We start from the raw sequence: 25050 nt of genomic DNA on the forward strand, positions 1-25050 counted from the left end.
CTGTGTCTGTTGGGAAATAAGTGCTGGGGAGGGAGATCGGGAAAGCCCAGCCTCGGCTGTGGAGTTAGCTGTTCTTAATAGGATGGCCAGGGAAGGCCTTACCGGTCAGTTGGCCTTTTGCCCAGAGACTGGAAGGAAGTTAAGAGGGGCAAGCCATGCGTCTACAGGGGAAGCGCATCGCAGGCAGAGCAAAATTCCTCTGTAGAAATGCCTTTGATGGTCCCCAAAGCAGGATACCACAGGACCAGAGCAGGGGAGGAGGTCAGAGAGTTAATGGGGTGGAGACAGGGACCCCCCCCCCAGCAGCTTCACTTGAATGAGATGGCAAGTCGAGCCCGCCCCCCCCCCCCCCCCTTAGGGCTTGGAGATGCGAACTCCAGCTTAACTTTGAAAAGGATTGCTGACTTACCTGCTAGCAGCATTATTGTCAGCTCCCTGAGCAGGAACTAAGAAGAAGAAACTAGCTTAATAAGCCATTGTAAGAAAACTTTGCCCTCACTTACCCTAACTTAGATGTGTTTCACAACTTTTTTTAATTTAAAAAAAATGTTTATTTCTGAGAGAGAGAGACAGACAGAACACGATCAGGGAAGGGGTAGAGAGGGAGACACTGAATCTGAAGCAGCCTCCAGGCTCTGAGCTGTCAGCACAGAGCCCGACGCCGGGCTCAGACCCACAAATGACCTGAGCCAGTCGGACGCTTAACTGACTGAGCCACCCAGGTGCCCCTCACAACTTCTTTAAGTAACTGATTTTATTTTATTTTTTTTTAATTTTTTTTTTTTTTTTAACGTTTATTTATTTTTGAGACAGAGAGAGACAGAGCATGAACAGGGGAGGGTCAGAGAGAGAGGGAGACACAGAATCTGAAACGGGCTCCAGGCTCTGAGCTGTCAGCACAGAGCCCGACGCGGGGCTCGAACTCACGGACCGCGAGATCGTGACCTGAGCCGAAGTCAGCCGCTCAACCGACTGAGCCACCCAGGCGCCCCTTTAAGTAACTGATTTTAAAGAGTTTTGGAGCTCTTTGACCTTGTTTTACTCAGCTAACCCTGAGAAGTAGACAGGCCCAGGCAAAAAGCAAAAAAATAAGATCCTCTCTTGATTGACTAAGAAGAGTAGTACATTACATGCTAATTACATCAGCAAAGGTAATGCAAGCTGTTGACCCAATCGGATGACTTTGAGAAGAGTCTAGGTCCTAGCTGATGAATTTTTATTTTCCTCTATATTTTGTACTGTCTTCCAAAGTGACTGTTTCAATTTCCTGCTTCACAGTAATGGCCAGTTATAACTCTGTGAATACTAGATTGGCAAATAAAAATCTGTGTGGGTGTTAGAGGTGCTGGAACTTCTTGCAGACCTGCAAAAAGAATCTGGAAGAAAAGTCACTGCTGCTTTGGCTTATGCTGCCTAGTCCTTTGTCCCTGGGAGTTAAGGACAGATGGCTGAAAGGAGGAGTGCCTTGCACACAATTGCTTGTCAAGAAAGAGGTTAAGCCCTAAGTTTGTGAGGAATGACTGCAGCAATCAGGGGATCCATACACTGATCAGAGTTGAGTGTCCTGGGGTCACCAGTCAGTAATTACAGGAAACCTGCAATAGCATCCATTTGGACATGAGACTGAGTTCTGTTGCTCAAAGTTGGGGAGGGTGGGACAGCCAGTGGAGTGACTGCCTCATCATTATTTGAGACTCAGTTCAGCGATCAGACAAATAATAACGAAAGCAAATAAATGAAAGTTTTTTTCCTCATACTCCCCCACTGTAACTGGAAGACTTACTTAAAAATTGCTGTTTTTTTTTTTTTTTTTTTTTTTTATTAATAGTAATAGCACAGCCCCATATTTTAGCCCGATAGAATGTTGGGGGCTCATTTATTTAATTATGAGGTTTTTTTCTGTATTAAATTTGTATTTATCCAGACTGTTTCTTTTCATGCTGCCACAGGCTTCTGCCTCACTCCTGAGGCCATTTCCCCACTTATTTGCATTTTCAGAAAGGGATAGGATAAGAAATCAAAGGAGATGAGATTCAGCCCAGTCCCCTTCATCTGGGCGTCTGAATGATTGTATCCCCTCCATCATCTAGACTTGATTTTCTTTGTACGGAGGAGATGCGTGTCTGATATTTTCCTGTCTCCTCTTCCATTTCCAGGAGGGCTGTTGGCCTGCTGCCGTGCTGCTGAACAGTATGCAGTCCTTCCGGGAGCAAAGCAGTTACCACGGAGACCAACAGAGCTACCCGCAGGAGGTACACGGCTCATCCCGGATAGAAGAGTTCAGCCCTCGTCAGGCCCAGATGTTCCAGAATTTTGGGGGTGCAGGTGGCGGCAGTGGTGGCAGCGGCGGCGGCGGCGGCGGTGGGCGACGAGGAACGGCGGCTGCGGCAGCGATGGCTAGCGAAACCTCTGGCCACCAGGGCTACCAGGGTTTCAGGAAGGAGGCTGGAGACTTTTACTACATGGCGGGCAGCAAAGACCCCGTGACGTCGGGAACCCCGCAGCCGCCTCAACGAAGGCCTTCGGGGCCTGTGCAGAGCTACGGACCCCCCCAGGGGAGCAGCTTTGGCAATCAGTATGGGAGCGAGGGTCACGTGGGCCAGTTTCAAGCACAGCACTCTGCCCTTGGTGGTGTGTCTCATTATCAGCAGGATTACACGGGGCCCTTCTCTCCAGGGAGTGCTCAGTACCAGCAGCAGGCCTCCAGCCAGCAGCAGCAGCAGCAGCAGCAGCAGCAGGTACAGCAGTTGAGACAACAGCTTTACCAGTCCCATCAGCCTCTGCCGCAAGCCACTGGCCAGCCGGCGTCCGGTTCGTCCCATCTGCAGCCGATGCAGCGGCCCTCAGCTCTGCCGTCCTCTGCTGCCGGGTACCAGCTCCGAGTGGGTCAGTTCGGCCAACACTACCAGTCTTCTGCTGCCTCCTCCTCCTCCTCCTTCCCTTCGCCACAGCGTTTCAGCCAGTCGGGACAGAGCTACGACGGCGGTTACAGCGTGAACGCCGGATCCCAGTATGAAGGACACGGCGTGGGTTCTAATGCACAGGCCTATGGGACACAATCAAATTACAGCTATCAGCCTCAATCTATGAAGAATTTTGAACAGGCAAAGATTCCACCAGGGACGCAGCAGCCGCAGCAGCAGCCGCAGCAGCAGGCGCAGCAGGCACAGCAGCACCCCCCTCAGCATGTGATGCAGTACGCCAACGCTGCCACCAAGCTGCCCCTGCAGGGCCAGGTGGGCCAGTACAGCCAGCCCGAGGTTCCTGTGAGGTCCCCCATGCAGTTCCACCAGAACTTCAGCCCCATCTCGAACCCCTCCCCCGCGGCCTCAGTGGTTCAGTCTCCGAGCTGTAGCTCCACCCCGTCTCCTCTGATGCAGAGTGGGGAGAGCCTCCAGTGCGGGCAAGGCAGTGTGCCCATGGGTTCCAGAAACAGAATTTTACAGTTAATGCCCCAGCTCAGCCCGACCCCCTCAATGATGCCCAGCCCTAATTCTCATGCTGCAGGCTTCAAAGGGTTTGGACTAGAAGGAGTGCCAGAAAAGCGACTGACAGATCCTGGGCTGAGTAGTTTGAGCGCCCTGAGTACTCAAGTGGCCAATCTTCCTAATACCGTTCAGCACATGCTACTTTCTGATGCCCTGACACCTCAGAAGAAGACCTCCAAGAGGCCCTCCTCGTCTTCTAAGAAAGCAGACAGCTGCACAAACTCCGAAGGCTCCTCACAGCCTGAAGAACAACTGAAGTCCCCCATGGCAGAGTCGCTGGACGGAGGCTGCTCCAGCAGCTCTGAGGATCAAGGCGAGCGTGTGAGGCAGTTAAGTGGCCAGAGCACCAGCTCCGACACCACCTACAAGGGCGGAGCCTCCGAGAAAGCTGGCTCCTCACCAGCGCAAGGCACTCAGAACGAAGCCCCCAGACTCAATGCCAGTCCTGCAGCCGGAGAAGAGGCTGCCTCGCCAGGCGCTAAGGACACACCATTGTCCTCCGAGGGCAACCCAAAAGTCAATGAGAAGACGGTTGGGGTGATTGTCTCCCGGGAAGCTATGACAAGTCGGGTAGAAAAGCCTGGTGGGCAAGATAAAAGCTCCCAAGAGGATGATCCTGCAGTCACTCAAAGGCCACCCAGCACTGGTGGGGCAAAGGAGACCAGTCACCCATCAGTTCCACAGCCAGAGCCCCCGGGGGGAGGGAGCAAAGGAAACAAGAATGGAGATAATAACTCGAACCACAATGGAGAGGGAAATGGCCAGAGCGGGCACTCCACGGTGGGCCCTGGTTTTATAGGCAGAAGTGAGCCCAGCAAATCTCCTGGAAGCCTGCGCTACAGTTACAAAGATAGTTTCGGGTCGGCTGTGCCAAGAAACGTCAGTAGCTTTCCTCAGTATCCTACGGGACAAGATAAGGGTGATTTCACTGGCCACGGGGAGCGAAAGGGTAGAAATGAGAAGTTCCCTAGCCTCCTGCAGGAAGTGCTTCAGGGCTACCACCACCACCCTGACAGGAGATATTCTAGGAGCACTCAGGAGCATCAGGGCATGGCTGGTGGCCTGGAAGGAGCCACGAGGCCTAATGTCTTGGTCAGTCAAACCAATGAATTGGCTAGCAGGGGCCTTTTGAACAAAAGCATTGGGTCCCTACTAGAAAACCCGCACTGGGGCCCCTGGGAGAGGAAGTCAAGCGGCACGGCTCCTGAGATGAAACAGATCAATTTGGCTGACTATCCGATTCCCAGAAAGTTTGAAATAGAGCCCCAGTCATCGGCTCATGAGCCCGGGGGTTCCCTCTCTGAAAGAAGATCAGTGATCTGTGATATTTCTCCACTAAGACAGATTGTCAGGGACCCGGGGGCTCACTCACTGGGACACATGGGTGCTGACGCCAGACTTGCAAGGAGTGAACGGCTCAATCCAAGTTTAAGTCAGTCGGTCATTCTTCCGGGTGGGTTGGTATCCATGGAAACAAAGCTGAAATCCCAGAGCGGGCAGATAAAAGAAGAAGACTTTGAACCACCCAAATCTCAAGCTAGTTTCAACAACAAGAAATCCGGAGACCACTGCCATCCTGCTAGCATCAAGCACGAGTCTTACCGCGGCAATGCCAGCCCTGGAGCAGCCCACGATTCCATCTCAGACTATGGCCCACAGGACAGCAGACCCACGCCAATGCGGCGGGTCCCTGGCAGAGTCGGTGGTCGGGAGGGCATGAGGGGTCGGTCCCCTTCGCAATATCATGACTTCTCAGAAAAACTGAAGATGTCTCCTGGGAGGAGCAGAGGCCCAGGGGGAGACCCTCATCACATGAACCCACACATGACCTTCTCGGAGAGGGCCAACCGGACTTCTTTACACGCTCCCTTCTCTCCCAACTCAGAAAGCCTGGCCTCCGCTTACCACACAAATACGCGGGCTCATGCTTATGGGGACCCCAACGCAGGCTTGAATTCTCAGCTCCATTATAAGAGACAGATGTACCAACAGCAACAAGAGGAATACAAAGACTGGAGCAGCAGCTCTGCTCAGGGAGTAATCTCTGCGGCACAGCACAGGCAGGAGGGACCACGGAAGAGCCCGAGGCAGCAGCAGTTTCTCGACAGGGTGCGGAGCCCCCTGAAAAACGACAAAGACGGTATGATGTATGGCCCACCAATGGGGACTTACCACGACCCCAGCGCTCAGGAAGGCGGGCGCTGCCTCATGTCTAGTGACGGTCTGTCTAACAAAGGCATTGAATTGAAGCATGGCTCCCAGAAGCTACAACAAGAATCTTGTTGGGATCTTTCCCGACAGACTTCTCCAGCCAAAAGCAGCGGCCCTCCGGGAATGTCCAATCAGAAAAGGTACGGACCCCCCCATGAGGCCGATGGGCACGGGCTCGCCGAGACCGCACAGTCATCCAAACCCGGCAATGTTATGCTCAGGCTTCCAGGCCAAGAGGATCATTCTTCTCAAAACCCCTTAATCATGCGGAGGCGGGTGCGTTCCTTTATCTCTCCCATCCCCAGCAAGAGGCAGTCACAAGATGTGAAAAACAGTAACACCGAAGATAAAGGGCGCCTCCTTCACCCACCAAAAGAAGGCGCCGATCGAGCATTCAATTCCTATGCGCATCTTTCTCACAGTCAGGATGTCAAGTCTGTCCCTAAGAGAGAATCCTCCAAGGACCTTCCAAGTCCAGATAGCAGGAACTGCCCTGCCGTCACCCTCACAAGCCCTGCTAAGACCAAAATACTGCCCCCTCGGAAAGGACGGGGGTTGAAACTGGAGGCTATAGTTCAGAAGATCACGTCCCCAAATATTAGGAGGAGTGCATCCTCGAACAGTGCGGAGGCCGGGGGAGACACGGTTACTCTCGATGACATACTGTCTTTGAAGAGTGGCCCTCCCGAAGGTGGGAGTGTGGCTGTTCCGGACGCCGAGATGGAGAAGAGAAAAGGTGAGCTGGTATCTGACCTAGTCTGTCCCACAAGCCAGGACTTGAACGTAGAAAAGCCCCTGGCGAGGTCTTCCGAGGAGTGGCGTGGCAGTGGGGACGACAAAGTGAAGACCGAAACACACCCAGACACGGTCACCGCTGGAAAGGAACCCCCTGGCACCATGACGTCCACCACCTCACAGAAGCCTGGGAGTAACCAGGGGAGACCAGATGGTTCCCTTGGTGGGACTGCGCCTTTAATCTTTTCTGACGCAAAGAATGTACCTCCAGCGGGCGTGTCGGCCCCTGAGGCAAACCCCAAGGCTGAAGACAAGGAGAGCGATACAGTGACGATTTCCCCCAAACAAGAGGGTTTCCCCCCGAAGGGGTACTTCCCGTCAGGAAAGAAGAAGGGGAGACCCATCGGTAGTGTGAACAAGCAGAAGAAACAGCAGCCACCACCTCCACCCCCTCAGCCCCCTCAGATACCAGAAGCTTCTGCAGATGGAGAGCCAAAGCCAAAAAAGCAGAGGCAAAGGCGGGAGAGAAGGAAGCCTGGGGCCCAGCCAAGGAAGCGGAAAACCAAACAGGCGGTTCCCATCGTGGAACCCCAAGAACCTGAGATCAAACTAAAGTATGCCACCCAGCCACTGGATAAAACCGACGCCAAGAACAAGTCTTTTTTCCCTTATATCCATGTAGTAAATAAGTGTGAACTTGGAGCCGTGTGTACAATCATCAATGCTGAAGAAGAAGAACAGACCAAATTGGTGAGGGGTCGGAAGGGTCAGAGGTCTCTGACCCCGCCACCCAGCAGCACTGAAAGCAAGGTGCTCCCGGCTTCGTCCTTCATGCTGCAGGGCCCCGTCGTGACAGAGTCTTCTGTTATGGGGCACCTGGTTTGCTGTCTGTGTGGCAAGTGGGCCAGTTACCGGAACATGGGCGACCTCTTTGGACCCTTTTATCCCCAAGATTATGCAGCCACTCTCCCGAAGAATCCGCCGCCCAAGAGGGCCACGGAAATGCAGAGCAAGGTTAAGGTACGGCACAAAAGCGCGTCCAACGGCTCCAAGACGGACACTGAGGAGGAGGAAGAGCAGCAGCAGAAGGAGCAGAGGAGCCTGGCCGCCCACCCCAGGTTTAAGCGGCGACACCGCTCGGAAGACTGTGGCGGGGGCCCTCGGTCCCTGTCCAGGGGGCTCCCTTGTAAGAAAGCAACCACCGAGGGCGGCGGCGAAAAGACCGTTTTGGACTCAAAGCCCTCCGTGCCCACCACTTCCGAAGGTGGTCCCGAGCTGGAGTTACAAATCCCTGAACTACCTCTTGACAGCAATGAATTTTGGGTCCATGAGGGTTGTATTCTCTGGGCCAACGGAATCTACCTGGTGTGCGGCAGGCTCTATGGCCTGCAGGAGGCGCTGGAAATAGCCAGAGAAATGGTGAGTGCAAAGCCCCTTCCCAGCTTGCTCTTTCTGTCCCTTCTGCGCGGTTCCTTCCGCCTTCGCTTGTTCCAGCCCTGTTGTTCTGTATCGCATGGTAATTCCTCCAGATTAAAGCCCCTAGGCTCAAACGATGGACAGAGAATGAAGTAATTTGGAAGATTTGTTTAACGTCTGTTTTATCAGTAAGAAGGGTCCCTGGGTTACAAAGTCACGTCGGTGTGGCACCGCTTACCAGAACACACCCCTCCTCGAACCCGACCGCCCACTCCTCTGCCAGTGTCCTGTTTGTAAACAATAAGCTTTTACCGCTATCTGTGTTATTCACGGATCCTTTTCCCCCGTTTTTCAACATCTGACTCTGTAACGCTTATGAAGTATACCACGGTTATATTTCCTTTCTTCTAAAACTCTTCCATTTCTCTAGAATTATTAATTCATGTTTTTATGGCTTTCCTTGGACCACATCTCCCTGACCCAAACCTGACAGTCAGGGTATTTACTGTTTAGGACTGTTTGGTAACTGTTGTCCTGGGGCATTCGTCGTCATTATCACTCACTTCTTTCCTCCAGTGAACGCTGTTTCCTCAACCCCATGTCTTCGCCTTTCTTAGCCTGCGCCCTCAGCTCGCACGGGACATCATCATCCCTTAGGAGTTTGCTGAGAAGGGTGGTGGGAGGTAAATACTCTGAGATCTTGTCTTATGCAAAAACATGTCTTTATCCCATCCTCTTGCTTAATCGAGGTTTGGCTGGGTATAGAATTCTAGATTTGGAATAATTTTCTCTCACTGCCTTCAAGTCCTGACTCCTGACTTGTCCTCTAGCTTCTAGTGCTGCAGTTGAGGGACAGGAGCTGTTATGATTCAGTCTTTAGTGTGTGTGCTGCCTTCCTCCTCTGGAAGGTTTGAGGATCTTCTCAGTTGCCCTTGGGGTGGGTCTCTTCACTCACTGTGTCAGCCCTTGCTGACTGTAAACTCCTGCCTTCCAGTTGAGGAAGTTTGTTGTGTGTTGTTTCTTGGATACTTTCCTTCCTTCTCTTTTCTCTGTTCTTTCCAGAATCCTGTCAGTTAGGTATTGTACCTCTTGAGTTAATCCTCCGGCTTTGCCTTTTCTCTACTGGGTTCTCTCTCTCTCTCTCTCTCTCTCTCTCTCTCTCTCTCTCTCTGCCTTTTTGTTCTAATTTCTCCACACTCTCTTCAGCTCTAAATAAAGATTTATTTATCTTTATTTCTGATACTCTCAAGAAACTTCTCTTTTCCAGATATCCTTCTGGGAGGTGGACCATTGACTGCTTGAATTGGGTTGGGTTAGAGGCCTAACTCCTCTTAAAATTTTGAGCCAACGACCTGGTTGCTGGCCCCACTTTCTGAGACGCCTGTGCCTTTCCAGGCTCTGTGCCACAGTGGCTGGCATTCTAGTGGCTCCCCCGCTGCACTCGTTCGTCTCTGTGCCTCTCAGACCGTTGGCTCGCACCCTCTTTGTTCGATTTCCAGCGTCTGGAAATTGGGACATCTCTCATGTGTTTGTTTCCTCTCCCATTCTTCATGTCCTTGTCCTTCATGTCCATGTCATAGAAGCTATTCCCTTTATCTTTCTGGGAGGGGAACAGATGTGGGAAATGTATGTTGGGTCTACGATATTGAATCACGTAAGAGTTTTTGTATTCATATATATTTAAATTTTACCACGCTGGACAAATATACTGATGACTTTTAATCATCGTGAAAAAGGATTGTGTCAGCCAGGATCATAGTATTCTTGGACATTCTTTTCCTCTCCCCCTACGTTTCTCCCCAAAGCAGTATATTTTATCATTGTATTGTCTCCAGAATTGATCAGTCTCTGATAAAAAGGAAATCAAAACTGTAAACTGTAGTAAAGAATGTAATTAATGGGAAGTTTATATATTTTTTAATTAAAAAAATGTTTTAATGTTTATTTTTGAGAGAGACTAAGACAGAATGTGAGTGGGTTAGGGGCAGAGAGAGAGGGAGACAAAGAATTTGAAGTAGACTCCAGGCTCTGAGCTGTCAGCACAGAGACCGACACAGGGCTTGAACTCACAAGCTGTGAGATCATGACCTGAGCCAAAGTCAGACGCTTAACTAGCTGAGCTACCCAGGTGCCCTGTGAAGTTGATAACAGAATTTAAATTAGAACATTCTGATTCAGTCACACGAGGGGCTTGCCTTTCCCTCTCAGACCTTTTCCCCCCACGTGAGTTTTTTCTCCCTCCTTTCCTCTCCATCACCAGAGTTGCTCCCAATCCCCAGGCTTGAAACACATTTACTTCGTACACATGTGACATTTTACAATGCACAAGTCCTAAAGGGACCTAACATTTAAGACCCTTAAGTACAAAATTCTGTAAATAGTCAATCCTGAGTATTCAGTACTCTATCAGCTGGTGGCCTCAGTACTCATCTTGCTGGTGGCCTGCCTGCCATATTTGGTGGTTTGTTTTGTTGTGTTTGTTATTTTAGGTATGTGTCCCTGCCCACCTATCAGTGTTTTCTTCCTTCCTTCCTTCCTTCCTTCCTTTCTTTCTTTCTTTCTTTCTTTCTTTCTTTCTTTCTTTCTTTCTTTCTTTCTTTCTATGTTTGTTTATTTTGAGAGAGAGCACATGTGCACTTGCACTGGCAAGCAGGGGAGGGGCAGAGAGAGAGGGAGAGAGAGAATTCCAAGCAGGCTCTGCACTGTCAGTGCAGAGCCCAGTGCAGGTCTTGATCTCAAGAACCATGAGATCATGACCTGAGCCAAAACCAAGAGTCAGAAGCTTAACTGACTGAGTCACCCAGGCACCCCTGCCAGTGTTTTCTTTATTACAACATAGAATATTATTAATCTCTCTCAGAGTAACTTTTTTAAATGTTTATTTTTGAGATGGCACCGGTGGAGTAGGGGCAGAGAGAGAGGGGGACAGAAGATCCAAAGCGGGCTCTATGCTAACAGCAGCCAGCCCCACGCGGGGCTCAAACTCATGAACCCTGAGATCATGACCTGAGCCGAGGTCGGACACTTAACCAACTGAGCCACCCAGGTGCCCCTCTCAGAGTAACTTTTATGTCTAAACTGTTGAACATTCTGGGGCAGTTATTGGTAACCGGTTGTCAGCAGGTGGATGGACTCCTGCCCAGCAGATCCCTAAATCCTGTGTCTCAGTCCACATCTAGTTTATAGAAAGTAGAAGACACCCGAGAATAATGTGACCACACTAAATCACAAGTCCCTCCACCCCAGAAAGGTTGGTGACCAGCAAACTTGCCTCTTAAAATTCCTAATTGGGAATCTGTGTCTTCAGAAAGTCACAATTTAGCTTATTTACTACTTGTCAGCTTTGATCCCAAAGTAAAATCTGGCATGTTATATAGTGGGAACAAATAGACTGAATATGATAAATCATTCTCTCTGGCCCATCCCCATCCCACCGCTGCCATGGACTAGGTGGTTAGGAGAACATGAAGCACTTTAGATGGAGAAAATTGAAAGTGGTTTCTGTTTTTTAGAAATAATTTTAGGGACGCCCGAGTGGCTCAGTCAGTTGAGTATATGACTTGGGCTCAGGTCATGATCTCGAGGTTCGTGGGTTCAGGCCCTGCATCGGGCTTTGTGCTGACAGCCGGAGCCTGCTTGGGATTCTCTGTCTCCCTCTCTCTCTGCCCCGCCCCTGCTTGTGCTCTCTCTCTCTCAAAAATAAAAAAAAATAAACATTAAAAAATAAAATCTTAATTTCAGCCTCCGCTGTTTCAAAAGTACTTCAAATTAATCATCTGTCCTAAGGGATAAAAAGTTGGAATGCTCCATTTAAAGGTAAAAGGCATAAAGGCAGTAATTTTGTCCCTATGCTTCTTCCATATAGTAGAGGCTCTAAATTAGATTTTTGGGTTCTCTGGTGGCCCCATCAGGGCTGCAGATTCCACCATCTCCTTTAATAACAGGGTTCAGACAAATAGCTGACCAATCTTATTTTTTTAATTGAGGTATAATTGACATAGAACATAGTAGTTTCATGACAGATCTTAAATATACCTCATACTACAGCTGAATCTTTATCTTCTTATGTTGCACTCTCAATGCCATCACCCTTTAAAAATTACTAAACTTTTTCTTCCCTCAATTCCATTCTGTTTATTTAACATCCATTTTGGAGTAGAATGCTAGCTTTGTATATTGAATTTAATTTCTCTGTACACTTGCATATCTGTTTTATTCCCACAAGCCACCCAATGAGATAGGAAGGGAGACAGCACCATTCCATTACCCTCAGAATAAAGAATGATTTGGCTTTAGTGAAACACACTCGGATGGATGTGTTGATTTTAAAAATGGTTTAAAAAATTATGCTTCTTTAGCTTTTTGAGCTGACCGATGTTCCACTATGACTACAGGCTCTTTTTCTGTTTTATTTGCCCGGTTTTTATTCTCCTTTTCCTTATGTACTTGAGAACAAATTAAAATTACACTAACTTGCCTTCTCTTATTTAATTTGATAGATGCTGTTTCAATTTGTCAAGGCCACTTTGAGTCTAGTTTTATCTTAGGTTTTAGCAGATGCGTTCAATTGCAGTGTGCTTAACAAGCATCCTCTCAACCCTATCATGTTGAGATAAGGCCACATATATTTCATTAGAGATCCATTTTGGCCTATGCATTTATCAGGTGTTTTGACAAGCATAATATTATAACAAAATAATATGAAGTCCTCGAGAGACAGCAGTTCCCTCCCTGTAAGTGTCACACTGTGAAAATTGCTGAAAACTAGAACATTCCTGTTCAAGCAGATGGCCTTTGCTCTCCCTCCTTTTCTGAGTGTGGGACTTAATCCGTTCATTTCTGCACAGTCCTCTGGTTTTGTCTGACTCTTACCTCTGTTTATTTACCTTGGTCTGATTGTATATGTGAGCCCACAGTGACCTCTGATCTGACACGATGTTGTGACAGAGGCAGTTGCCTCGAAACAGACATACGCATAACTCGGTGTACAGAAACCATGTTTGATACTTTTAGAACGTGAAGGCCTTCAGGGTTCAGGGTTGTGGCAGCAGACAGGGATCCCTGGTGTGCCCTGCTCTGGGGAAGAGCTGGCCTGCTTGTTCCCTCCTTTCCTCCCCCCCCCCCCCCCCCCCCCCCCCGCCCCGGCTGACCACTCCCCTTCCAAACAGATTCTTAACAACCTCCATGGGAATTTAAAAAGTTTTTACCCCACAGTGTGTGTTAACTAGATTGGGGCTAATATTTTTTTTTTTAATCAATGTATTAAAGATTCCATTTAAAGTTTTGTTTTTTCTTTTTTAAGTTTTACCTAAGTAATCTCTACACCCAACGTGTGGCTCGAACTCATGACCCCAAGATCAAGAGCTGAATGCTCTTCTGACTGAGCCAGCCAGGCGCCCCTAAAGTTTATTTTTAATACAACTTTAAATAGATCCTTCCACCATCTCTAACAGGCTAATATTCTCCTTCATTTTTAAATTGTGACAAAAAACATAATTTCACAAGTGTAAAAGTATTAATATATCTATTACATTATGAAAACGTAACTGCATGTTAAATGATCAAAAACAGGTCAGTTTGCCTCTCTGGTTATGTGTGAAATAAAGGCGTTGTCCTATGCTCCCTGAACTTCCGTTTGTGTTCCCTGAGTGAGTAATGGACTGTCACCCACCCAAGGAGGCTGCCCAGGTCCTGCTGAAGGTTTCCCACTAGGCTCCTGGTCTCTGCTCTTGACTCACTGTACATGCATGCCCCCCCCCCCCCCCCGGTGACAGTCCCTCCCCTGGACCCCTCCCCCCCCCCCACCCCCTGCCCTGGCTTCCTTACACTGTCTTCCTCTCTGGTCCCCTTTCTCTGGCTGTCACTTCATCATTGTTGCCACAAATCACACCTCTGTCCCAGCCTGTCTGTATCACCCATTCAGGCACCGGGGTTCATGCATCTCTCTATTCCTGTGACTTTCAGCAGATAACAGAGTTGTGTGATTACCTTATTACCTGTTTTTCTCAACACGACCTGTGATGACCTTGACACTAACCTCCAGAGGAAGGTTAACTTTCAGGATTTGGTTTTTCTAAATTCTAAGGAGTATCATGAAATTTGCAGTTTTGAATTTTGTTGCTTATATTGTGTTACAGAATACATTGTGACAAATTGAAAGAATTTTCCTAAAATCTGTTTCTTTTAGAGGTGGAGGGATAATGAGAGAAACTTTACACCTGATTATAAAATAAAAGCTATAAGGAATAGACTAAATGCCAAAGGTAAAGGACCATAAACAAGAATATCGACAGGTTACTCCATACTAGGCCAAATAAGTCATCCCTGAGCCGTTGAACTGGTTACTGCTGATGTGTTAAAAGAGCTAAGGTGATGAGATAGCACGCAGAAGTAGGCATTCGTTTCACATCAGCAGCTGTCTGGGTTCCTCTAGAAAACCGGTACAGCTCTGAAGTTTGAACGCTGGAAGCGCCCCTCACTCCCTCCTCAGCGTCGGGGAGCCTTGGCCCCAGGTCCCACACTGGTGTATGGGAAACGGCACTTGGCAGGAGGGCTCCCGGCCTCTGTCAGGAAGGGTTCTGTGATTCACGCATCGTGCCACACGGTTCCCTGCACGAGAGCTTGGATTTTCCAGGACGTGGGGCTTCCTTCATGCCATACTGTCCTCCACCCCTTGCCCCAGGCCAAGGCCAGTTTTGTAGGACCTGAAGGCCTCCAGCTGCAGGCCGGTGTCTTCCCATCTTCCTATTGAAAAGAAGTCTGATAAGGGAAAATCCAGTCAGCCTAATGGTACCCTCAGAGATCCTCCTCGCCTTCGTGCCTTTGCCATTCTGCTCAGCGGCCGGGGAGGTGGCGGTCCCGTGAGAGCCCTGGAGTCCTGTTGCCTCGTGTGAATCCAGGACTTGGCATTTCCTAGCTAGTCACTTGCTCAAGGCACTTACTTAGCTCGTGTGCTTCACCTTCTTCATCTATAAAACATGGAGACTGATAGTGCCTGCTGTGAAGACGGTTGTCAGGAGCACGAGTGACTCTTTGGAAGGTGCACCGAGTAATGTTTGGCAAGGCTGTGGGCCAGTGTCTGCCCTAGAGTGGCGTTCTAGTGCTCTCGTGAAGATGCGTTCCTGTGAGCTCACCCCGGGAGCTGTAGTCCGTGGGCCGTCAGTGCTTCTTCCAGGAAGGGAGGCTGCCCTGCATGTGAAACAACCATTTTCTTTTCATTTTTACTCTTGTTTGGGGAGAGCAGGGTGTGTGGCATTTCAGGTGCAGTATTGGTTAGTGTCTTCTGATATGGCAGCAGCCCACGCGGACGTTCTCAGGAATTAGATTATTCAAAGGAGAGGAGATGGAAAGAAGGGAATAAAATCTGCCTTGTACATTAAATAAAAGCATTCATGTTCTTTTTTGTGAGTTGGTAATTTTTCGATAGTGATTACCTAAGGCCAAAGTAAAGAGTCTACCCAGTAGTAAAGTTTTTTTTTTTAATTTTTTAACAGTTTTTAATTTATTTTTGAGAGACAGAGAGTGCGAGTGGGGGAGGGGCAGAGAGAGAGAGAGGGAGACACAGAATCCGAAGCAGGATCCAGGCCCTGAGCTGTCAGCACAGAGCCCGACACGGGGCTCAAACTCACAAACCGTGAGATCATGACCTGAGCCGAAGTCAGATGCTCAACCGACTGAGCCACCCGGGCACCCTTAAAATTATTTTTTAAATAAACATTTTTGATGGGTCAGCACCCAGAGATCCAGAATAATAAAGAATTCACAGAATGATTCAGAACCATCACACTCCACCACCCGCCCCCCCGCCCAAAAGGTAACATGTATAGTATATGAAGACTGCAGAGGGCTGTACTGTAGTCTGAGGATTGAGCCTGTAACTTAAGGGCAGTGCGAAACCACTAGCAGTTTCTGAGTGTGTAACATCACACGATTGGGTTTGGTCTTATGAGGGCAACTCAGGAGAGATGCAGGGAGAGATGAAGAGGCAGGTCTCTGGTTGAAGGGCTGTGGCATTAGTCTACATAGAGATGACACGGGCCAAAGAAGTGGCAGAGAAGGGAATCGGAAGGAGTGGATAGATAACGACGATCACTTTGGAAGTTAAAGTCGATAGAATCCAAAACCAATTAGGTGTGGCAGGTAAAGGAAAGTGAGGAATGATGCTGAGGCTTCCCGTCCAAGCGAGCGGGTCAGCGGATGGGGTGGGTAAGACCCCAGTAGCAGCAAAGAGGGGATGAGGAAGAGAAGGGAGACCCTCGTTTGGTAGCTAACGTGTTGTGGGCAGGAGGGAACACTAGGCGTGAAAGCTCAGCCGAGTCTGCGTGTTCGGGGCGACCGTGCTCCGGGTCTCCAGGACGGTACTTTCTCCTAAGGACTGGCTGGTTTTTATTTAGCTTTTTGGATATGTGTAAAACCAGTAAACTTAATCCACGTTGCAAGAAAGTGGGAAGAAATAGGAAATCATGAGATCTGTGTCATTAAAAAAAAAAAATCCTTCATAGAGGATTCTCTGAAAAGCCATCAAAGAAATTAAGCTATCATTTTAATTATTGCTACAATATGATTGGGGGTGGGAGGGGGCACAGAAGAGGTAATTTGCTATTTTTGGCTTTCTAATAATTTTCCAAGACATTGACATTATTGACAACACAGTGAAATACCAAATTGCATTTAATTATAGTGAGAAAGAGCTGATATGAAACATTACTTTTGGGGGCCTGGAAAAGACTCTGTTGTGCACAGTGTAACACCCCATTTTCTCAGAGTTCCAGGGTGTAGCTGAAGGCCTGTATGTGCTGAACTGAGATGAGACAAAGTGCATGCACTTTACTTTGAGGTCACATGGGTTCTGAGGTTCAGGTTGTCACTATGCACGGACACTTATTTTTGGAGGGTCTGAGAAGTTCCACTCACAGGAAGCAACAGGAAAGCCAAGAAAGGACTAAAGAAGAACAGGTTTAGCAGACTGGCCACACGAGCTCTACGGGGGGCGCTGGGTGCGTCCACAGGCTGGAAGCTCCGTCTTAACTCCTGAGTCATAAAAGGGCAAACTACCTTCTATGACAGAATTACATGTTCTCTACATAAGCGTAAATAGAAACAGTGTTATTCATATCGTAAAACTAATGGAACAGTAGGTAAAAGAAAGGCAAAATCCTGACAGCCCAGTAGATTTGCCTCTTTTCCAGATTTTGTCCATGTGCTTGTTTTACTAGATATAATAATAGTGTAGTAACAATTGTTGACATGGATGGAGTGCTTTCCAAGCGCTGTGCGTGAATTATCACATTTAAACCTCACAGCAGCCCTCCGAGGTGGGCCTCCTTGTCCTCCTGGACAAAACTGAGTCCAGGATCCAGACCCAGAGAGGCTCTGCCATTAACTATAGATACAAAGCTGTGTTGCTTTTTTCACTTAATTTTGTAATTTTAGCTTGCATAGTAAGTTAGGGTATTTTGTTTTAATACGTGTATAAATGTAATTTAGCCAAGTATTCCTGCACTGTTAGACATTGAGGATTCCAGTTTATTTACTATTTCTTATGCGGCGGTAAACATTTCTATTCATGGAGTTTTATGTGAGGGAAAACCTCCAGATGTTAAGCTGCTAAGTCAAAAAGTGTGAATATTTTAAGCGTTTTGCTAGGCATTATCTTGCGGTTTAACCAAAAAGGATCGTATTGAGCTATGATCATCCACAGATACAGGAGAGCCCACATTTTACTATGAGGCAAACAGCATTGGGTATTTTTAAATTTTTAATTTTTTCCTTTAAATTTTATTTCTTGGATTAGTGATATTGCGGTCGTCCCCTATTAATTTTAATGTTTCTCCTCAGTTTGTCATTTTTGTGTGCATCATTTCCCCAGTCTGAATAACTTCAGTTACCTGGGAAATGGGGACCCATGGAAACCCTTTCTTCAGGAGGGCCACCTAAAGGAGGCATTTAGGAGAGCACCTAGATAAAGTTTTCTCATCTATAAATAGGACGGTGACCGAGGACTGTTGGTACAATTAACTTCGTTGGAGATCAGGCAGCTTCGTTGGTGGACACTAAACTATTCCTAGAAGCTTTGGCGTCGAGGTAGTTTTAAAGGAAGCAAGTACTGTGAGCTGGTGTCCGGCCTGGAAAGTGTCCTCACGTGTCCTTTTAGTGGAGGTATGTCCCTATCAGTAAGCTTATTGGGTAGAATTAAGCTGAAGAGGAGAGTCAGCCCTGGATGACCCTGTCCCAGTAAACCAGGTACGGTGGGGTGATTTTGGCCGCTGTGCTTATGAGCTGACACTTAATTTGAATATGTTGCCAGCAGACTGCTGTCAAATGTGCCTTAAGAGAATAGAACTGAAGAACTGCCACACAAGCAGATGCGTGAGACCAAGGTCAACACAACGTCGCGTTTCCGTCTGAAAGAACAAACTTCAGGATGGGAGAGGGACCCAGCTGCAGTGACATCAGTTTTGGAGGCATTTCATTTCTTACGTGTTTCACTGCACAGCCTGTGGAAGAGTTTCTAGTAAAACGTCTTTGTTCATTTCACTCGCAGGCGTACTCATGGTAACTGGCTCCACAGAGATGCCAGGTGGCTCCAGGCTTGGAAAACTGTCTCTGTGAAGTTTAAATCTTGGTTGAGCCGGATGTCAGGTGTAGGCCTTTGGTGTGCTTGTAAGTTGTATTTGCTGCTGTTGTTGAAAAAAGCTGAGTTGGTGGGATGATAGTTCGTTAAGCAGTAGGATAGTCGGCCAGTTGGTTCTCTTTGCTTGTTTCTAGGTAGAGTTCCCTCTGGAAGAAATCAAAATATATTAGTGCTTTGAAAAAGCAGCCCCTCAAAAACACTGTTTGTGTTTGCAGACATGAGACTTTGCACCTCCCAGCAGGCCTGGGCATTTTAATCCACTGTTGTTGTTCTTGAAAAGCACATTTAAAAAACCAGCTCACCTGTCACCTGGTCCTCCAGGCAGCAAGTCCCCAGCACTCCCGTCATACCTGTTGTGCCACTCAGCACCATGTATCATGACTTTTCCTGACTGAACCGACCATAGTGCCTGACACATGGCTGATCAGGGCAGGGTGAACCTGTGTCTAGCTGGCTGTCCTAAGAGACCTGTAACGAGCAACAGATGTTTGGTGGTAGGAGGTGGGCCTTTGGATGCCATTTAAAGTACTTACTTTATCTTATGTTTTTAAATGTTTGTTTATATTTGAGAGAGAGAGAGAGTGGGGGAGGAGGGACGGAGAGAGAATCCTAAGCAGGCTCTGCACCGTCAGTGCAACACAGAGCCCGACGCAGGGCTTGAACTCGCAAACTGTGAGAATATGACCTGAGCCCAAACCAAGAGTCATGGGGCTTGAACTCAGTGTAGTATAAGATCATGCATGACCTGAGCCAAAATTAAGAGTCGGATGCTTAACCAGCTGAGCCACCCAGGCCTCCTACGCTGCAGTGATGTTTCTAAAACCCAAGCATAGCCATGCCCTGCAGGCTTCCAGCCCCCGTTTACTGGCACCTTACACTTGTCCATTCAGCCAGTATTAGTTGGCATCTGTTCTGTGCCAGGAACAAATCAGTGCACATAGTTAAAATGAGATGATGTTATAGACAGTGACTAGGTAAGCTGCTTCAGATTGGGGGTCCAGGTAAATTTCCCTGACGGGCTGAGGTGGGAGTGGTATAATGAGCCACTCATTATATAATGAGATCAGAGGGCACTGTAGACAGAGCATACAGAGGCCGTAGGGGGAAACCGAGCTTGGTGGATTTGAGAAACAGAAAAGGCAGTATGGTGAGGCAGTACTGGATACAGAGAGAGGGTAATGAAGTTGGAGAGGTGGGCAGGAGCTAATTCCTGTGGCCTGTGTGAGCAGGACTGGCACAGAACAATGGGGCAGACACGATGCCGTTTCTTGACGCTGGAAAGCCTGGAGGAGGAACCGGTTTGGTGGGGAAATCAAAAGGTGTACTATGTTCATGGTGAGTCTGAGGTGCCTCTTAGCCATCCAAGGGAAGTACGACCCTTTCAGAACTAAGGAATTTTGATGGATGGTTTCTTGTGGCTAAGAGCAGCTCTAGCTTCGCTTAGATCAGCACTTATGAAAAGTGCAGTGAGAGCGTGGGGTCTGTGCAGGCACCAAGAAGCCGCGCACGTAACTTGAGTCAGGAAGGCTCGTGCCAATAGGTCAGAGTGACTTGGGGGATTTGAAGAGTGAGTGGAGGGAGAAATAGGCACATATTAAGAGCCACACCTCCCTGCTTTCCCAAGCCCTGCTCCCATGCCCTCTGACACCCACAGTCCACCAAGACCACTCTTCATTCTCTACTTCGAGTAACCCCTTCACCTGGCTCTCTCCACGTGCTCCTGCCCCTTATCCGTCACAGGTGGTCATAAATGGTCATTAGTAGTTAGCACACTCACTGTGGGCCAGGTACTGTCCAAGATACTTTCTCTCCACTGTGACATGTCAGACCAGGGTTGTGTGCTGAGCACCCACGGTAGAGATGGAGAAGCACTGTGCAAGGTGACTGTAGGGTTGTGGTAGGTGTCTTTGTAAACTGCTGTTGTTTCAGCTTCGCCTCCTGGCAGGGCTAGGCTTTACAGGGACTTAGACACCTTTCTTCGGTAAAGTGAATCACTTCCAGGGGTATTAATCTCTCCAGCAAGGAAATTCCATTCTCCCAGATGCATCCTTCCCCCTCCTTTGGAAAAAAGAATTCCATTTACTGTGAATATGCCAACAAGATTTTGTTGGTGAGTTTTAGAAGATCACATTCAGAATTAGCTTCCAGATTAACTCTAGGGAACCCCAGGAAATGATACACACACGCGCGCGCGTGCACACACACACACACACACACACCCACCCACCCACCCACCCCTTGGGCCCTCAAAGGCTCTGAGACCACGAGCAAATACCAATGTTGCCTTTAGCTCTTTAATTTGACTTGGGAATTCTGAAGCGCCGTAGTCATTGATATATTTTCAAACGGTTTCAGTAATTTTGCCAACGCCATCATGTATTTGTTGCCCTTGTAATCTTACTCATGAAAGAGAACCCACGTGATGGAGCCACCTTTTTATCACATAACCACTGTGCACTGACCAGGCTGCCCAGAGAAAAAGGGACTCTTGCATTTATCCAACAGAAGGTCTTTGAAGACACCAGAAGAGATTGTTGGCAAGGGGTAATGATTACAGACTCTTGTAGGTCTCATTTTATTCTTGAATTATTCATAAGGATTGGCTGCTTGCAAAATTGTAATGGTAGACAAGTCATTTAGCCTCTCCCCACCTAATTTTCTACCCAGTAAAAAAGGAGATAATAACTGGACCACCCTATCAGGTTGTTTTAAGGAATAAAATGAGATTGGCCGTAACAGTCAATTGTCGTTTAAAAATTGGAGGTGGGGGCACCTGGGTGGCCCAGTCAGTTAAGTGTCTGACTCTTGGTTTTGACTCCGATCTTACAGTTCATGAGATCGAGCCCTGTATCAGGCTCTGTGCTGACAGCATGAAGCCTGCTTAGGATTCTCTCTCTCTCCTCTCCCTCTTCCCCTCACCTGCATGCTCTCTCTGTCTCTCTCAAAATAAAATAAACGTTAAAAACAGAATTAAAAAAAAATAAAGCTTGGAGGTGGAAGAGGTAATCGTTGAATTTAGTCAGTATTTCTAATCTTAGTCATATTACATCTGAGTTTCCATTTTCTTCCTCTGTTGAAGTTAAGATTGGCCTTTTGCTGAGTATCTTCCATTCTGGGATTAAGCTTCTAAAGTAGAAAATCAGGAAGAAAATACACATACATATCCATGAAGATGGACTGAGCCAATAGTTCTTAAACTTTCTTGGGGATAAGAAACACCTGGGATGATGGTGCACCTTCGGTCCTTCTGGGTCGTGGCCATAGTCTGTATTGTTAACACATGCTTCAGGTGACGGGCCAAAATCAACTCTGAACACTCCGTGTGTTTGAGCTAGTTCACGGAAGCTAGATCATGAGCCAGTCAACCAGTTTTGGTTACAGTTTCCATGCCAGGTTCGTACCAATTTTTCCTTCCAGTGCAAGGTTTCTGGGAAGGAGGGCATGAGGCTTTGGACCTGAAGTGAGGTGTCTCACACATTGTCGCTTCATTAAGTGGCCCCATAAAGCCCTCAGAGAGGATTGTTGGGATCTGGCACCTGGCTTTAGGGTGCGGGGACCAGCAGCCCTGTGGAGAGTTACACTGGCACTAGTTTAAATACACCCAAGACATCCTAGTTTTCTCAGGTTCCTTTCTGCCTTTTTTCTGGATGAAGGTGCCTCCTCTGTCCATTTTCAGGCTGGCCTTGCCCTTGAGGAACCGGCCGCTTCGGAAGTGGGGTGGCTTTGCAGACAAGACAGATGCGTGGGTGAGAGGGATGGTGAGGTGGAGGCGGATCCGGCAGGAAAGGATAAAACAAGCCAAGTGGGAAGAGAGGCAGTAAAAATACGGAAGAAGGCCTCCAAGGGTTGGGAACTTTGCAGATTGAAGCTCCCGTGGAGACTGTGCAGATTCAGAGTCCTGTTAAAGGAGGCCCGTGGGGGCAGCACGTTTGTCATTTCTGTTACCGAAATCGTCAACAGTTAGATGCGAGCATCTTGTGAATGAGCGGCTCCCTGTAATTGGTTTTCTGGAAGCATAGACTCAACTCCTGGGATGAGCCGGGGAGAGGAGGAGGATTATACAGAGTCCCTTTCCTGGCAGGCAGTTTCTTTAAAAAGATGCCTTGCTAAACACAAAAGGTAATTATTACTCCTTAAATCCAATCCACCGTTTGAGCAAAGGGGAAAATAAAATTCCGCTAGTAAGTAGTCTTGTGCAACTTTAAGTTCAATGTTTTCAACTCTGTCCATAAGCATTTATCTCTATACTTCAAGAAGAGGCTATTCTCTTTCTTCTCCCTGGGCTGCCGGGGCTCCTGCTCCTGCTGGGTGCAGCCTTTTCTCAGGTTCTCAGCTGCCACTGGGAGCAAACATGCTAATTACTGCTTTAAAAAACCTCCCTGACCCAAGCCCCTCCTTTCTCACTTCCTAAAGGGCACAAATCTCTTTCATTTGTAATATTTAAAAATCCCCCTCAACAAAATGTATAACGTTTTATCAAAGCCACAGCTTTCTTCCCCAGCTATAAAAGATGCCCTCTGATTAGAATTATTTTAATGGAGTGTATGTACTTGTAGGTAAGCTAAAATGTAAACTATGTGTAGGATAAAATTACAAACTGGAGAAAGCCAAGGTCTGATTAGCCTAAAGACACATCATCCTTAGCGAAACCTGTGTGGAGTTTTTGATAGGTGGAGTTATGAAGAATGTATATTAACATAACTGTATGTTTTGTGCAAAAGAAAAACGATTAAGCTAACAGTTTTTTAACAGTTTAATATTCCAGAAAGTGGGGGGATAGAGATTGGTTTTAACTTAAATTTGGCAAGTGGATGCATTTTGTTAGGGAAATTGCTTTATATTGCTTTGTCTTGCCTTTATACCTTTATTATGGCTGAACTTGAAGACTCTAAGTCCAGGAGAGGGAATTCTAGAACATTTAAAACCCACAACAGGTAGTCAGTATCTGCGCCCACCTCATCAACTGTTGAAGTTCATTCCACACGTGATCGTTATAAACTGTTTCAGCTTTGCGGGCACTTGGTAGAAATGGTTACTAGGACCTGTATGTGTTCAGAGACCACTGTCATCAGTAAAGTGTTTATATGAAGACATATAATTGAGAGGGGGTAAATACTGTTCCTGATCTGTTAAAAATGTTCCAGTGAAAAGATAAATATTCAAAACAAGCGCACATAAGTAGTAATAGCTGTGTTTAATTGCTAGTGGTGGATTGTGTCAAAAAAATTTTTTTAATGTTTATTTACTTTTGAGAGAAAGAGAGACAGAGGCATGAGCAGGGGAGGGGCAGAGAGAGGGAGACACAGAATCCGAAGCAGGCTCCAGGTCCAAGCTGTCAGCACAGAGCCTGACACGGGGCTGGGGGCCCACAGACCACGAGATCATGACCTGAGCTGAAGTCGGACGCTTAACCGACTGAGCTACCCGGGCGCCCCAGTGGTGGATTGTTTTAAAAGCCAGATCTTCCTGGAAATCTGTGCTGCTGTCCATCTCCAGCTTCCCGTGGCCTTGCAGATAAGCCCAGGGGGGGCTCTGGTTGTTCTGGAATGGCTGTCCATTCCCTTTGGGATCACTGCTGGAACTTTTTCCTTCTGTTTTTATGCAGGGTGTCTTAGGAAAACCTTACATGTCATTTACAAAACACTCTTCCCTCATTGTCAAACACATTTAGAGTTTTATATGGTTTGAGTTTTTTTCCCTCTCATCAGTTTTCTTTCTTTTTTTTTTAAGTTTATTTATTTATTTTGAGAGGGAGAGAGAGAGAGAGAGAGAAAACGAACGAGTGGGGGAGGGGCATAGAGAGACAGAATCCGTAGCAGGCTCCACGCTGTCAGCATGGAGCCGATGTGGGGCTCAATTCCACAAGCTGCATGATCATGACCTGAGCTGAAACCAAGAATCAGACACTTAACCGACTGAGCCACCCAGACGCCCCCACCCCCCACCTCATTCACCAGTTTTCTTAAAAGATTCTCCACCTCCTTCCTTTTTTCCCAGTGGGATTTTATCCCCGATTTACTGTTGAGAGAATCGAGGTTTAAATAGATTAACTGGGCCATGCTCATCTGGCTGGTGAGAGGCAGGGCCAGGGGTTGGTTTCCTTTCTCAAGGAAGGTCTTTTTCCAACCTGGCTTTCTCTCCTTTTTTCTCATTTCATGTTTTCATCTCTTTTTAGACGCCAGTATTTGAGGCAGGAACCAAGATTCCCCACTGAATGCAAGGAAGGCAAATATAGGAGATGTCAGCTAACTAACTGGAACATGTCTTTCACTGCATTCTTTTTCTCCCCTCCACTTTAAAATAAACAAGAAAATGGGGCGCCTGGGTGGCGCAGTCGGTTAAGCATCCGACTTCAGCCAGGTCACGATCTCACGGTCCGTGAGTTCGAGCCCCGGGTCGGGCTCTGGGCTGATGGCTTGGAGCCTGGAGCCTGTTTCCGATTCTGTGTCTCCCTCTCTCTCTGCCCCTCCCCCGTTCATGCTCTGTCTCTCTCTGTCCCAAAAATAAATAAAAAACGTTGAAAAAAAATAAATAAAATAAACAAGAAAATGATAAAGAAAAAAAGCT

General features: G+C 47.6%; 1 protein-coding gene and 1 long non-coding RNA gene across 3 annotated transcripts in view; one reads left to right on the forward strand and one right to left on the reverse strand.

Annotated features, from left to right (window-relative positions):
* Positions 1 to 25050, forward strand: part of TCF20 (transcription factor 20) — a 110196-nt gene that overhangs the window by 54002 nt on the left and 31144 nt on the right. For both annotated transcript variants that reach the window (XM_086712123.1, XM_086712124.1), the window contains exon 2: positions 2157 to 7853. In XM_086712123.1, the coding sequence (XP_086568249.1) occupies positions 2157 to 7853 (5697 nt within the window). The remainder of the gene's footprint in view (positions 1 to 2156; positions 7854 to 25050) is intronic.
* Positions 1860 to 5787, reverse strand: LOC147578856 (uncharacterized). The gene is made up of 2 exons (XR_015253261.1): positions 5661 to 5787; positions 1860 to 3046 (listed from the first exon to the last, which is right to left on the reverse strand). It is a non-coding gene; the product is annotated as an uncharacterized LOC147578856 (long non-coding RNA).

The sequence above is a fragment of the Puma concolor genome, chromosome B4 (genome assembly GCF_028749965.1).
Source record: "Puma concolor isolate L17-30 chromosome B4, mPumCon1.1.hap2, whole genome shotgun sequence".
Classification (NCBI taxonomy): Eukaryota; Metazoa; Chordata; class Mammalia; order Carnivora; family Felidae; genus Puma; species Puma concolor.